Source organism: Sorex araneus, chromosome 3, assembly GCF_027595985.1.
Source record: "Sorex araneus isolate mSorAra2 chromosome 3, mSorAra2.pri, whole genome shotgun sequence".
In the NCBI taxonomy this organism is placed as follows: Eukaryota; Metazoa; Chordata; class Mammalia; order Eulipotyphla; family Soricidae; genus Sorex; species Sorex araneus.
The window spans coordinates 116,225,933-116,242,021 of record NC_073304.1 but is presented as its reverse complement, the minus strand read 5'-3'; the positions used below and the strand labels follow the sequence as shown (position 1 = coordinate 116,242,021).

The window sequence follows — 16,089 nt, the reverse complement described above, 5'->3', positions numbered from 1 at the left end:
ATGGAAGTCAGAAGAGACTGGGGAGGTAAAGTACAGGTTTTGTATGGTAGGGCCCTGCACCACCTCGTTCCCTAAGTGTGGCCTAAAAAAGCTAAATAAGTAAATTTTAAGCTAGAATCTATCACCTTATTAATTCTATCCGCTAATAGTGGTTCTATGCAGTGGAGCTGCCGGGGTGGGGGAGGGTGATCATTTTCTTCTCCCCATGCTCAGCATCTGTATTTCTTGTAGTATGTTATTTTCATCTTTACACCATCCTCATAAAGTGGAGCAACACTTTATTTTGGGGGGACATATATTAATGACTGAGTTTTTTAATAGCTTGATTTGGTATCTGCTAGTTAAATTTGGAGAGAAGAGATTATACATATAGAAGCAATCAAACTGGAAATAAATTACTCTTTTTTTTTGTTTGTTTGTTTTTTTGCTTTTGGGGTCACACCCGGTGATGCACAGGGGTTACTCCTGCCTCTGCACTCAGGAATTACTCCTGGCGGTTCTCAGGGGACCATATGGGATAATGGGAATCGAACCTGGGTCAGCCGCGTGCAAGGCAAACACCCTACCCGCTGTGTTGTCACTCCAGCCCCTACTTTTTCTTTTTTAATAAAATGAAAGCAAACTCTGAAAACCACCTATACTTTATATACCAAGTTAGCTTTTGTGATTTGTTAAATTTAGACAAAAGGTCTTATTATCTTGTTAAATTTAGACAGAAGGTTTAGTTATGTGTTCCCGAATACCTAAATGTATATATTAGCACCTTCGTTGTTATCTTAATGTTGTTTGTAAAATGTAATACAAAATTGTCCGTTCTTCTATAGCAATATAAATAGCTGATTTCAGGGATCCTTCCTGGCAGATCCTGGGAGACCATATGTGGTGCCAATATTGAAGGCCAGGTCTGTGCATGCAAGGCAGGTACCTTGCACACTATACTATCTCACTAGCCGATAGATACTTTCGAGCCTCTATTTATGTATTTTTCTTCGGGCTTATAAAAAATTTTATTTACTAGCATGTTGTTTACTTTTTAAATTTTTTCTGTATATGGTGTGAGGTAGAAATAGAACAGTTTACCGTCGGGGTTATAATTGATTAAAGATTTTTAAAAGAAAAAATTGTAGGGGCTGGAGCAACAGCACAAGCGGGTAGGGCGTTTGCCTTGCACGCGGCCGATCCGGGTTCGATTCCCAGCATCCCATATGGTCCCCTGAGCACCGCCAGGAGTAATTCCTGAGTGCAGAGCCAGGAGTAACCCCTGTGCATCGCCGGGTGTGACCCAAAAAGGAAAAAAATTTTTTTTTTAATTGTAAATTTATACTTTGGAAAAATAAATGATTCTAGTTGAAGGATTTAATAGCGTCTCGGCCACTAAAGAGTATGTGCGTAGGGCTGCACCATGTGCTGCAGAAAGGAAATCAGCCCTCTGCGGCCCTCTGACCAGCTCGTTCCTGTCTCTGATGACTTTTTTTATTATCAGCTAGTTATATATGGACATTTCTATTCAAATCTGCCCTAAATAATGTTAATTGCTTTGAATTATAATACAACCTAGTTATTGCCCTGTATCATTTGCAGCAATTATTAAAACTAGACAGGTGATAGTTACTAGCAATCAGCTCTGTTGTAGTGAACTCTGTAAGATATATTCATTGTAGTAACTTGCCTAAAATCTGATTCCTAGAGTAAAAGATTTGGGGACAAAGACAAGAACATGATTGTTTTGAAATTTAACAGTGGTCCCACTTAGGGACCAAGGGGATAGCTCAAAGGGCTGGAGCTGTCTGGCAGACACAGGGCCCCAGGTTCAGTCCCCGGTGCTGTATGTCCTCCCAGCACCACTGAATCAACCCCCCTTCCCAAACAGTGAAGCACTTAAAGTCAATTTTTACACCTTGCCTCATCAAAGCATTTCATTTGTTGTGTTTCACTTTCTGTTATTTTTAGTGGAGCAGTTGAGATATTTAAGATTAGAATAGGGAGAGAAGTAATTGAGCAATACTTGCTTTATTTGGTGGGGGAGAGGAGGGAGGGCCCAAGGATGCTGGAGCAATATCCAACTAAGCAGAATAGATGGGTCAGTGCTTTGTGCTGACATGATAGATTCAGGCCCCGCAGGTCCAGAGTACCGATGCAGCGCTGGGTCTCCTCATCCCAAACATGTATTCTAGCCCTCCTCAGCATCTCCCTGGCCCTGTGGGTTGCTATTTTGGGAGACAGCAGGGGGTTTACTAAGGATGGAATCCAGGATTTCACACATGCAAGGCAAGTGCTCTACTGCTTAGCTACATGCTTGGCTTAATTTTTTTTTAAAGTTAGTGGGACACATCTAGCAATGTTCAGGGAGCATCTTAATACTATCTTAAGTATCTTAATACTATCTCTCTGGCCGCAGGTTGCTTTCTTAGACTTATTGTGGGGATTGGAATTAGACTTTCAGCATGAACAACAGGAAAGTCTAGCATGGTATAAAATAGAATGGATTATTGTCTCAGAAATTTTAAAGTAGGTATTCCAGTTCAGGTTTGTAGTTTGTAAATTATGAAAGCATGGGAAAACTTCTAATTCTTATTTTACTGCATTTTTATTCTGCTTTATTTGTTCTGACATTCAGCTTACATTTTCATGAGCACTTCACTGTCTGTGATTGCTGCTAGAACTTCGGCTGTCAAGTCTGAGTCATAACCTAGAGGAAAATCTAGAGAAACTTTTTATTTATTTTTTTTAAATAACTTGTTCAGTGCCGGAGCAATAGCACAGCGGGTAGGATGTTTGCCTTGCATTCGGCCGAACTGGGTTCGATCCCCAGCATCCCATATGGTCTCCCAGCACCACCAGGAGTAATTCCGGAGTGCATGAACCAGGAGTAACCCTTGTGCATCGCCGGGTATGACCCAAAAAAAGGGCAAAAAAAACCTTTAACAGCTTGTCCAGAATTTTTTTTTTTTTTATGTTGGGAGTTGGGGATTTGTCCACACCCAGTGGTACTCAGGGCTTACTTCTGTCCCTGTGCTCAGGAATCACTTCTGGCAGGCTTTGGGGGCCATATAGGGTGCTGGGGATGGAACCTGGGCTGGCCGCAGGCAAGGCGAGCCCTGCCTACTGGGCTCAGGCCCCACTTCTCCGGAAAGCATTCGTATCTCCACTTACATCTGATTATACTTATCTTGGGGCCTGGAGCCATTAGTACAGCAGAGTCACTTCCATCTAATGGTACAGAACTTGGGGCCAGAGCGATAGTGTCTCAGGGAGGGCGATTGCCTTGCACACAGCTGACCCAGATTCTATCCCCAACATCCCATATGGTCCCCTGAATCCCGTTCAGGAGGATCCTTAGTGCAGGGCCAGGAGTAAGTCCTGAGTAACAAAAATAAAACAAAAAATTTGGGGCTGGGGCAATAGCACAGTGGGTAGGGCATTTGCCTTGCACACAGCCAACCCCGGGTTCAATTCCCAGTATCCCATTTGGTCCCCCAAGCACTGCCAGGAGTAATTCCTGAGTACATGAGCCAGGAGTAACCCCTGTGGATCGCCGGGTATGACCCAAAAAGAAAAAAAAAAAATGAATCATTAAATAGAATTTACACAGAAACCAACTGCAAAGGAGACAGAAAAGTGCGGTATTTTTGCCGAGACTATTGCCACTTCAAGTAAAATTGTGTTATCAGTGAAAAAGGGAAAATAGATCCCAACTAGCCAACTGTGGTCCCTTACTGGCAAGAACACTGAGCAACTGCTACCAGGATAGTGTATTAAACATTGGAATTGGGGCTAGGGAAATAGCTGGACGAGCTGGATCACATACGTCATGTGCAGGAGGCCTGGGTTTGATCCCAGCACTACAGTGTTCCATAGTCACTGCCAGAAGCAGCCTCTAAGCATCAAGGGGTATGAAGCCCCTGCATGACCCAAGAACAAAACAATAGAATTGTTGTGGCCTTGATGACCCAGGGCCTTAAAATGCCTGCCTGGCAAGTGTGTGAAGCCATGAGTTCAAACCCTGGTGTCATCCATATGTGTCAAGATAATCCTAACAGATTTGTGATTTGGGATCCCCAATAAACGTGACTCAGGGAGGAAGCCCAGTGGTTTACAAGATTAAGGGGAAGTGTGAGGCTCTAAGCTTTAATCCCCGGTGCTGCCTCCTGCACTGAGCAATCCTGACAATCCCACTGGAAATTAAGATACATTGTAAAGGAACTTCTAGAGATTGGAGTTACACTGATTCCATTTCATTGCTCAAATATTTCTGAGTGCAATCCTTTTCGGCAAGGGATGTGGAGAGGGGTTCCTTTGGGGATCAAACATGGGCTGCACATGTAAAGTGTCTTCTATCACTGAGCTGCTCCCAACCCATTTTCTGCTTTTGGACCACCCTGGCAGTACTCAGGGAGTATGCCCAGCATGGTGCTTAGAGGTCACTCTAGGCTGTGTTCAGGAGACCATGTGGTGCCCGAGATCAAACCCAGGGATCCTGGGGGCAGAAGCAACAGTACAGCGGGTAGGGGGTTTGCAGCCGTGCACTCATCTGACCTGGGTTAGATCCTGGCACGACATTTGGTCTCCCGAACTCTGCCAGGAGAAGTTCCTGAGCCCAGAGCCCAGAATAAACCCTGAGCACTGCTGGATGTAGTCCCCAGACAAAACAGAACAAAACGGAAACCCCAGGATCCACGTGTGGAGCATGCACTGCAGCCCACCTCTTCCTTGATGCCTGCAGTTATCCTGGGAGCCTGCTGCTTTGGCGCCATCCAATCGTTCCACTTTCGATTAAGTAATTGAAATTCAGTGTGTATCAGTGTTCAGTGTTTCCTGTGCCCTGCACATTTAGAACAGTGATCCATACTTTCTTTGCAGGTATATGGCAGCGTCTGGGAGAAACTGCACCGGGCCTTTGCCATTTGGAGTGGCTTTGGTATGACCCTGACTGGTGTTCACACTTGTGGAGATTACATGTTCAGTGGCCACACGGTCGTCTTAACTATGCTGAATTTCTTTGTCACTGAGTGTAAGTATCCCCTTAATTTTATATACATACAGATTCCTAGCTACTAGCTGTGGGAAAGGTGTCGAGCTCCATGAAGAATGGAAGAATCAGAATGACCTAGGACAGGATTGAAAAACATTATGTTTTTTTTAAATGATCTTTCTGTCCTTTTCCCAGATACACCAAGAAGTTGGAATTTCTTGCACACTTTATCCTGGGTCCTCAACCTCTTTGGAATCTTCTTCATTTTGGCTGCCCATGAACATTATTCCATTGATGTGTTCATTGCCTTTTATATCACAACAAGACTCTTTCTGTACTACCATACTTTGGCTAATACCAGAGCATATCATCAGAGTAGGAGGGCAAGGATTTGGTTCCCCATGTTTTCATTTTTTGAATGTAATGTTAATGGTACAGTACCTAATGAATATTGTTGGCCATTTTCAAAACCAACAGTACTGAAAAGACTAATTGGGTGAAAATAATCTTTGCAGTAGGTTTGTGGTTAACTATACAGTAGCTGTTGAAAATGAAAAATTTTGCTTTCTCCCCCTAGACTGTTCCTGGATACCTTGCTTTCAGGGTTAAATATTCTCCAAGTAAAGTTTCCTATTCTGAGCAAGACTGCCATTATCGAAAGCAAGAAAGTGCAATCAAGAGTTCTTATGTATCTGTTTGAACAGAAAGCTTAAAAGTGGATGTTTTCTGCCCCTTTAAGTAGACTTAATGTTATAAGTGAAGTCAAGGTGTTACCTTTACCTGCTGAGTATTTGCTTATTGAAGTTAAGCAAGTCAACTTAAGCAATTTGCTGGTTGAAGAAATTATTTTTTAAGTAGGAATTCATTCAAGAAACAAACAATGCTTTATAAAATTCCTTATTTTCAAAGGAAAACTCTTACCAAGTGAGCAGTAATTGTTCTTTGAATGATCCCTTTGGTTTTTGGGTTTTTTAAATACAGCTCTGGGAAGTCATCCATGACAAATAATTTTTCTCCTCTTCACAATCTTTAAGAAAAGCAAACTGAACATACTGGGGTATCTGGAGCAAGAAGAGCTGAAGGGGCCATACAAAAGATCGAGAAGCACTGAGGAGGAGCCCCTGGCCTCCTTAGAAATAGGAAAACAATATTGGCATTTTTCACCAAAGATGAAAAACAGATTCAGTTTCTGTTTTGTTTGTATGTTCAGTATGACCATCAGTAAGTACTCATGAAGGGAAAAAAAATGCTGCCCTTGTAAAAATAATTTGGGCTTAATTTTAACAATGTTGATACCTAGAATAACTTTGTATTATTTGTTTGTTAGACAGGTTATGCTCAACTTTATGCTTTGTAATAATGTTACTTAATGAGCCAAATAATGGAGTGTTTTGCCAGGTGTTAAAGTTCATATATTCTTAAGTAGGGAGGTATGCATGCATAGAATATTTTTTCTCCTTATGAAGAGCAATTTATAACAGGTTGCAGGCATTATAGAGCTTTTCTCGTTTTTAAAGTTTCTCATTCTTGGTTATTGGTAGTAAATAGTCTTAGATATATTTGTTAGGAAAAGATTTTGTTGTTCTGTTTTTAAATACAATTTATTTGTGTACATACATTCTTTTTATTTAGTCTTCTTTGGAAGTCAGGAAGTGATACTAGTTGCAGTTTACAGCACCAGAAATTTAGTACCTTAAGGAATTTGACCTCTGTTGACATTTGTCACTTTAGTTTTAATGATTTGTATAGATATTATGATACTAGCATGGTTGTGGGATTAAAATTTGAACCCCTGTTGTTGACCTTAGCCTCTTAGAATACTTGTGTGCTTTTTTACATTCCATTTTAAAGGAGTTGGAAAAGGTGTTGGCAAATTATACTCTACAATTAGGCTTCTTAGAGAAGTCTCCTCCTTATATAGGTGAAATATGTTAATTTTGCACTTTGAGTCCTATTCCCATTCCAGTATAAGCTATAGAGAAAATTGAGTGAAGTGGCCGGAAAAGAATATCATGCAAATATGTTTTGAGAAGTGCTGAATGACCCCATTTTGGGTCTGGCTCTGAGCAATTTTTTTTTTTTTTTTTAAAAACAGCACAATGAAATTCAAGTTTTATTATGCTTCAGTATCTTATAATCACAAGTTTTTTTTATTTCATTACATGCTAGGAACAAATGCACCAACATTTCATCTAAGGAAATGCATAATCATGAAGAATGAAGTAGAGATTCATTCTCTGTGCCAGTAGAGAAATTTGACCCTTGAAGTCAAAGGATAGATCTGTCACTGCTATTTTTCCAAATGACAAAACAGGACTGAACTGACTAGGTGAGAACTGATCTAGAAAATAGAAAAATATTTGAAAAAGTTCATGACAACATTAATTCAAGAATGTTAACTAGTTAATTAATGATAAAATTTTTTATCATTTTTCTTACCTTCATATGGAAATGCAACTAGGTTTTTTGTAACTATTAGCACTGAGGGTGCCTACCAGCAGACTTCAGTAAAATTATAAAAATCTGTCATTTCGTTTACCTTGCTGTTTTGAGGGAGGGAAAAGTAAGCTAGATTATAATTTATTGTCATACCCATTACAAGGCTATGTTTACATGAAAATCATCTCCAGCATCTGTCTCTCCTCTTCCCTCCCCCCCCACCTTTTCTCTCTCTGTCTCTCAGGTTTTCTTCCTCCCTCCCTGCCTCCCCCAGCCCTTCCCCCCTCCCTGCCTCCCTCTCTCTTGATCCCCTCCTTCCTTCTGTCCCTTCCTTCTTCCTGTGGTGCCTGGGTAAAACCCGGGACTCATGCATGAGAGGCGTGAGCTTCACCACTGAGCCACACCACCAACCCTTCAAGTCTCTTTCTTGGAAAACTCTGAGACAAAATTATTCTCCTTTTTAAAATTATATATATGCGTGTATATATACATACATATGTATGGATGTGTATATATATATATATGTATATATATATATGATCAAACCTGCATTTTAGTCACTTTGTTTTTTGTCCAGAAATTTCCAGATTCTATGTTTTGTTCAAATCTAGTCCACAATGAAGTAGTTTTTATATTTACATTATGAGTAGCTAGGTAGAGAATCTACATGCCTTAGATTTTCATATTTTTTGAACTTGTGTCCTATAGTTGCAAACATGGGAGTCTTACATCATTAATACTGAGTCCTTAGTATAGATAAACCAAGTAAGATTTTGGTGGAGAATGCGAACTGGACATTATGGTTAAAGCCTTGGATTGAAATCTATGGAAAAGAAACCTGTGTCAGTGTTCTGAAATAGTGTTGCCTTTTGGGGAGATTTGGGGGGTGTTGGGAGGGTGCCCGTGCAGTGTCAGGGAGTCTGGAGACAACTGGAGATACAAAGGCAGCTGGGCCGGATGGGTCAGTACTACGGCCTGGCAGTGCGTGGACCCAGAGGTGCGGGAGGCCCTCCGTGCCACAGCTCTGGTTTTGAAGGGGGGGTTCAGGAGCTGCAGCCAGTGGTGCGCAGGGCCTTGCCCCTTGAAAGCTGCTTCTGCTCCCGAGCCTTCTCCTCAGCTCCACCTTTGCCTTTTTTCTCTTTCTTTTTTGTAAATCCAGATAGGGCAGTATTACTGAAGGTAATTGTAGCTTCTAGAGATTCAGAGGTTTTACAAAAGTGAAGTTAATGTTTTCACCAATAATTTAAGAGAAATTGGGGGGACTATGTTGCACAGTTATTAGCATAACTGTCTTTGGTTTTTTGTAGCCAGAATTTCTGGGGTAAAATTCAACTTTCATATGTTGGGTCTACTAACTAGTGTCTTCTTAAATTACAAAGCAATGAGACTATTAGCCTTAGAGCCAGTCATATGTGTGGACTTAGATGCACGTGTACCCATCCATACTCACACACGACACACGAACTCCGCCATTGGCGAAGAGACCAGCCTGCACTGGAACTCCGGACACTGCAGTCTGCTCTTTCCTGCCCTGACCCACCTGACGGTTATTCCTTAGGAGCCTAAAGATCTTCCCATTTGTAAATGGAGAAAAGAGGAGTCAAACCGTTTCTTAGCTGGTAAAATCTGTCAGTGTTAGGGCTATCAGCTTGGGAAGTGTTATATATTCCACGTCATATTCATAACATACTCATAGCTACTTTGACTGTGTTCAGTAAAAGGCAGTTTAATTATTAATGTCATAGTAAACATTTTTTAAAGGATTCTTACTCCAAAATGCTTGAGAACATTAACAATTTTCTTATTTTAAACTCTTTGATCTAATAAATCTTTCGTAACCTTTTTGTAGACTTGTTATCCCTTATTAAAAATATAGTAATATAGTCATTTGTTAGTTCAAGGTATTCAGGCATATAAGATAAGCTCTTGTTTAGAATAGTCCTTTCTTAAACAGTATTGGTGTAGATGGTTTCAAAGCCACAGAGCATGTCACTTTTAATGCAACTTTACTTGGCTTTTAAGGCAGTTTGCATTTGGTGTTTTTGTTTGTTTGTTTTTTAAAGTAACCCAAATTATCCTACTACCTCTGTAGTGGAGAATGTTAGTAACATTTAAAAACAGATTTCCTTGAGTGATAAATGAGAAGGAAAAGAGATGGGAGCCTTTTCCCCTTGTCTGCCTTTGAGTGGCTTTGAATGACAGGGATTACTATGGAAGTAGGTTTTGACCCCCCTCCAACTTGTCATCACCCCAGTGAATGACACTAATTTCAAGTAAAATGTGAATCAACATTTTGCAACAAATTCAATTTTAAAAATACCTATGACATCTATAAGCCATACTTAGCTACCACTAATATTAATTTTAAGGCTGTATTCTCCCCTAAATTAACCAAAGGATTTTTTATTCAGCATATGACATATTTAAGCACAAAGAAACTTTGTGTGGAAGGAGAAGAAATACTGTCAGTTTCATTGTTTTGGGGGCCTGTTTCAATCCTGAAGTACTGGGTTGTTTGAATATAACCAAGCAATATTATCGATAGTAAAGTTATCTTAAAATGCTGGACATTAGTGATATTTATTTTGGAAATTTATCGATTACTAGAATAGTTGAAATATTACTCATATTGTGGAACAAAGGAAGCAGAAACCAGTACTGAATGGGGAAGCGAAGTTAGGTTGGCCTAAAATGGACCTGTTTTATTCTACCTAAATGCCACCTTGTCCACAGAGAAACTAGTATTACTTGAAGATGTGAAAGTTTCTGTGGTAGCCATACCTTGAAGCACAGTTTTGTATATAAGTAAATATCTTGATTCTAAATTAAATCCAGATTTAACTAATATATTATTTTATATCTTTGTTGTATTGAAATGTTTTAAAACACTAAAAATAAAATATTTGAAAAATTTAATTGCAGTCTCTATATATTGTATTATTAGTGCAACTGGTCTTTTTTATATAGTGAGTTTCTATTTTTGCAAATGATTGGGTTCTGCAACTTTAAATCCTATGGCAATACACGTCTCTTTTTCCTTTTCTCTATATACTAGAAGGTATTTATTTATAAATAAATAAGTAAATGGTCAGATGGTCAGACTTCTTCATCAAAACCCTAAACGAACAGTTTGAGGCTCTTCATGTTCCTGGAGCAAGCAGATACCATTGGGCTATGCTAGCACAAGACAGGAACGGATGGAGATGTTACTGGCTCCTGCTCGAGCAAATTGAAGATCAATGGAATGACAAGTGATACAAGTGATACTAGAAGGTAAATTGATCATCCTGCAGGTATTTGAATGACTGTAGGTAAAGGTAAAAGGGAAAAAAGGCTACAGAAAATAGCTACTTAATTGTAGATTGTATATGAATCTACATCTTGTCAGGTCCCATTTTGGAGAAAGGAAAATGGTTATTCCGGGTAATTAGTAGCCCAGAACCATGCAGCAGTGGGAACATGCCATGCTGACACAGGTGCACGACGATATGAGCTTCATTCGAGACCACGCTGCTTCACGAGCACTGTTTACAGCCTCATTGGCATTCATTGTCTTGTGGTCTGTGGAAAAAATAGTCCAAAATAGTCTGCACTAGAGATAGTGCAGAGGGGTTAAGGCCCTTACCTTGCGTGCAGCCAAACCCAGTTCCAGTCCCCAACTCCATATATGGCCCCCTGAGCACAGAGACAGAAGTAGTGCTTGAGCACTAGCAGTGTGGACCAGCCCCCTTCACCCAAAAAAAAGAAAAGTCCAAAGCAAACCTAGAGGCTGTGCTTGGTGGAATGGAAAGCGTATTGGACGTGGACTCCGAAGACCTGGAGATGAGTCACGCCACTGCTGCTGATCAAGTTGGGTCTCTTCTAGCTTCACTGAATCCTACGTAGGAGGAGTAAATGCTTACTTCAGTGACACATGAAAGTACTATAGGGCCAAGAGGTGGTTCAGAGGGTTAAGGTGTTTGCCCTGCATGTGGCCAACCCTTATTTGATCCCTGGCACGACATAGGATGCCCTGAGCATCTCTGGGAGTGAGAGTGACCCCTGTGTAACACCAGATGTGACCCAAGACCACCACCCCAAGAAAAAGCAAATATTGTAGTCTTGCGGGCTCAGTACCTGAAATAACCATGCATAATTTGCATAATGTACACAGTGGTGAAATAATAGTTGAATTTTGTGCATGAACATTTTTTACATTATTTACATAAAATGTGTATACATAGGATTATACATACATACATGGTTTTTCACCTTTCTCTTATGTCCGTAGCTTCACTAAGCGCATCATTTCTTTGAAATGCTTCTGTTCCTTGCTCATTGCCGTACTTCAGTAGAGAGTGCTGGAAGAGACTCAACAATATTTTGGTTTGAAGTAGGTGGGTTAGGGTTAAGGTTTATTAGGAAACATGGATTTGCTCGGGATTAGAGGTTTTCAGGATGCTGGTGCAATTCTATCAGTTTTCTTAATAAGTCTTAGAAGTGAATCAAGTCCGATGTAATTATAAAGATGTTATTCATATTAGGATAGATGAATGTTTCACTGTTTTTGTGAATTCATCGATGTGTTTGTATTCAGACACGATTACAGTTGCAATCTTGTATCAAGTTCTCCATGTCTGGTGCTGATGTCTCAGTGGTCTTTGGTTTCATTTTTGGGGTCTGCATCTGTTGTGCTCAGGGCTTATTTCTGTCCTGGCTCAGGGATCACTCCTGTAACATCACTCCTTGGCAACTCTGGTGCTAGCAATGGAACCCCATTTGGCTGCAAGGCCTTACCCATTGTACTATCTCTCTAAAACGTCTGAAATTTCCTGTTTATCTTCGCCTAGAGAACAGTAAGATCTCTCTGTAGCAGGTCAGCTTAGCAACTCCAGCTTCTACCTGATGTCCAGGCCAGACCCCTGAGATAGAAGTTGCTTTTTTTCTTTCTTATGTTCTCTCCATAGATATACCCGAAGATGAGATTTGCTTCATTATTATGGATGGCAGCATGATATTCCATTGTCTCATCATTTAGATTGTTTACTTTTCCGACAGCACCACAATAAATAACATTTTACTTTGAAAATGTGTCACTGTCACTGTCATCCTATTGCTCATCGATTTGTTCAAGCAGGCACCAGTAACGTCTCTCATTGAGAGACTTATTGTTACTGTGTTTGGCATATCCAGTATGCATGGGTAGCTTGCCAGGCTCTGCTATGCGGGCTCCATACTCTCGGTGGCTTGCCGGGCTCTCCCAGAGGGGCAGGGAAATCGAACACGAACGCCCAACTCCTGTGCTGTCGCTCCAGCCCCTGAAAATGTGTAAGTTTATAAATTCCTAAAAGTGAAGTTTTTTGAGTCAGAAGCTTGGTGCATTTAAAAAAATTTTTTTGAGATTTTGTTGGATTGGCCTGAGTAGAAGCTGTACCAATTTATGTTCCATTAGCAGTGTTTGGTTTGCCTGTTAATCTACACCATTGCAAAATAATGTATTTCTGAACTTTCTTATTTTTGCCAATCTGATAAATTTTTAAATTGTATTACAGTTCGCTTTATACATAAGTAAAATGTATAAATTTTTATAAAATGAAGGGATGGTGACAATCTTTTGTTGTGCAGATCTTTTTGAAAGAGACAAGTACAGACAGGTCATATTATATTAAAAAATACTTAAGATTATATGCAGGGATTCAATAAAAATTATTTTAAAAATCCATATGCTGTGCGCCACTGAATGAGAACAGGAAGAGGATTAAGCAGATGAAGATCTTTCTCCTTCTGCTGCCACTGGAGAGGTGCTGTCTTCTCCGAGCCCTCCTGCCCCTCCTTAGTTTAGGGCTGTGTCCCATCTGGTCTAAGCAGCAGTCAGTTGCTCTCGCTTCGGAAGTTGGGTAAATGTTGATACCTGCCTGCCTGCTCACAGCAATTGTCATTTCTATCTTCAACTCTGAGATAATGTTTAAGTGAAGCACCTAGATTTTTTTATAATGAATCACCTGAGATAATTAAGTGAAGCACCTAGATTTTTTTAATAATGAATCACCGTGAGATACAATGATCGAATACCCATCCCTCCACCGGTGCCCATTCTCTGCCACCAATGTTCCCAGTATCCCTCCCGTCACCCAGCCCTTTCCTCACCCCCTGCTTCTGTGGTGTTCCCTCTTTCTCTCTTTGAGAAAGCACCCAGATTTACTTGTCCCAGATAAGTAACTTCTGTGCAGACATACATGATCTGAGGCATGGAAGGGTTTGTTCGATTTGGGGCCATACCTGGGGGTGCTAGGGGGTGGTGCCACAGATCCAATGAGAGCTTCCCACATGCAAAGCATACATTCAGCCCTTTGCACTCTCTTCTGCAAGGTGTTCTGAAAGAATGATAAACATTTATTGAGCACCTCCTATATACCAGGTACCATTGTCGGGAGAGGTGCACACAGCAGTATACAGGACTTTTTTCACTCAGGGATCACTCTTGCTAGGTCTCGCAGCCAAATGGGGTGCTGGGGATTAAACCCAGGTCAGCCGCACACCAAGCAAGTGTCTTACCTGAAGAGCCATCTCTAGCTCCAAGCAGGCACTGTTTAAGCATTGGAGCTTCAGTAATAAGTAAAAGTTCTGCGGAGTGGGAGGGAAACTGGGACATAGGTGGAGGGTAGTGGTCACTGGTGAAGGGATTGATATTTTAACAATATATGCCTGAACCAGTTATAAATATCGCTTAACTTTTGTAATTAAAATTTTTCAATTAAAAGTGCTCCTCTGCTGGGGTGGAATGATAGCACAGCGGGTAGGGTGTTTGCCTTGCCAACCCAGTTTGATCCCCATCATCCGATGTGGTCCACCAGTGCACCGCTAGGAGTGATTCCTGAGTGCAGAGCCAAGAGTAACCCCTGAGCATCACCAGGTGTGTCCCAAAGAGTCAAAAAAAAAAAAGGCGTGGGATGGAATAGGGGCATTTGTCTTACACGCAGCCAACCTGGGTTCAATCCCTGTATCGTCTCCTGAGTACTGGCAGAGTGATTCCTGAGTGAGGAGCCAGGAGTAGCCCCTGGTCATAGCCGGGTGTGAACCCCCCCACCACCACCACCGCAAAAAAAAGAAAAGCAGGGCTGGAGTGATAGCACAACGGGTAGGGCGTTTGCCTTGCACGCGGCCGACCCGGGTTCGATTCCCAGCATCCCATATGGTCTCCTGAGCACCGCCAAGGGTGATTCCTGAGTGTAAAGCCAGGAGTAACCCCTGTGCATCGCCGGGTGTGACCCAAAAAGCAAAAAAAAAAAAGCAATAAAATCTGGGCCTTTAAAAAATAATTAGGAAATAAAAAAGATTTTTTATTTATTATCACTCCTAATCAGTCATTACTTGGCAGCATAATCAGATCGCGCTTCTGCTGATTAATATGTGTAACTATTGCTTTGCCTACATAAAAAATTTAAAGCCCGTAGAGAGAAGAAAAGTATCTGCCATAGAGGCAGGCTGAGGGAAAGGGGCGCGGTGTCGGGAGGGAAACTAGGGACATTGGTTGTGGGAACTGTTCACTTGTTAAGGGATCAGTGTTGGAGCATTGTATGACTGAAACATGAACAATTTGGTAACTGTCTCAATGATTCAGTTTTTAAAAATTTTTAAAATGCTAAGGGGGTTGCTGCTGAAGAGAAAGTTCATCGGGTAGGGTGCTTGACTTGTACACAGCCAACCCGGGTTCGATTGCCAGCACCCCATCCGGTTCCCAGAGCTCCACCAAGTGTGAGCCCTGAGCACACCTGGGTGTGGCCCCCAAACAGAAACTAAATCGCCCAGCTGTCTGAAAGCACAGAAGCCCCTCTCGTTTTCTTGGTCATTTAACGAGTCCAAATCCAGAAGAAGACCTTCCTGGCAGCTGGGCCAGGGCTGGAAGCACTGCGTGCAGAGTGTTCCAGTCCCCTTGGCCTGTTACCTCTCAGGCCTGGAGCATACGCGTTACACGAGGGAGGTCCTGTTTGGGTTTAGTCCCCAGTATCACAGGATCCTCCCAGGACCTCAGGGTGTGGTCCATAACCAAAATATGAGCTAGGGACAAAGTGCTTGAAGATGGGCATAGAGGGCGGGAGCAATAGCAGAATGAGGACAGGGCCCTTGCTTTGCTCCATCTCCGGCAACCCAAGTGAGTTCCCCTGCCCTCAGCTTTGGATGTGCCCCAAAAGCAAGAAAGAAAATTAATTGAGAAGGGCCAGAGAGTTAGTTCAGCAGGTAGGATGCTTGCCTTGCATGCTGCTGACCCAGGCTCAGTCCCCAGCATTCCGTATTCCGCCTCACACCAACACACCAGGAGTGATCCCCGAGCACTGCCAGATGTGGCTGGGGAAAAGGGGGTGGGGGGATGAGCTTACAGAACTCTCCAGAGTTGTGATCTCACAGGCACTGGAGGCCTTGGTAGAGACTAGGTCTGAGAGATAATACTTTAGGTAGGGTGTTTGCCTTGCATGCGGCTGACCTGGGTTCAGTTCCCAGCATCCCATGTGGCCTCCCCAGCTTGCCAGGAAAGTATAATGGGAAGCCATGGGGAAGTTTGATTTGGTGACAGGGATGACTGTCCCAGGGTACATGTTCTTTGTAGCCAGTGAGCAGCTTTGGGCCTCACCAGCTCCTTCTGATCACCTTAGTGATGGTGGTGTCCTCTAAAAGTGTCATCAAGCTCTTCGGGGGCTTCT

The 16,089-nt window shown here is 41.9% G+C and overlaps 1 protein-coding gene across 1 annotated transcript in view; it reads left to right on the top strand.

Annotated features, from left to right (window-relative positions):
* Window positions 1-6,790, top strand: part of SAMD8 (sterile alpha motif domain containing 8) — a 56,771-nt gene extending 49,981 nt beyond the window's left edge. The window contains exons 5-6 of the mRNA XM_055131719.1: window positions 4,861-5,011; window positions 5,168-6,790. Coding sequence (XP_054987694.1) covers window positions 4,861-5,011; window positions 5,168-5,472 — 456 coding nt within the window. The 3' untranslated portion in view covers window positions 5,473-6,790. The remainder of the gene's footprint in view (window positions 1-4,860; window positions 5,012-5,167) is intronic.
* Window positions 6,791-16,089: the final 9,299 nt, after the last annotated feature.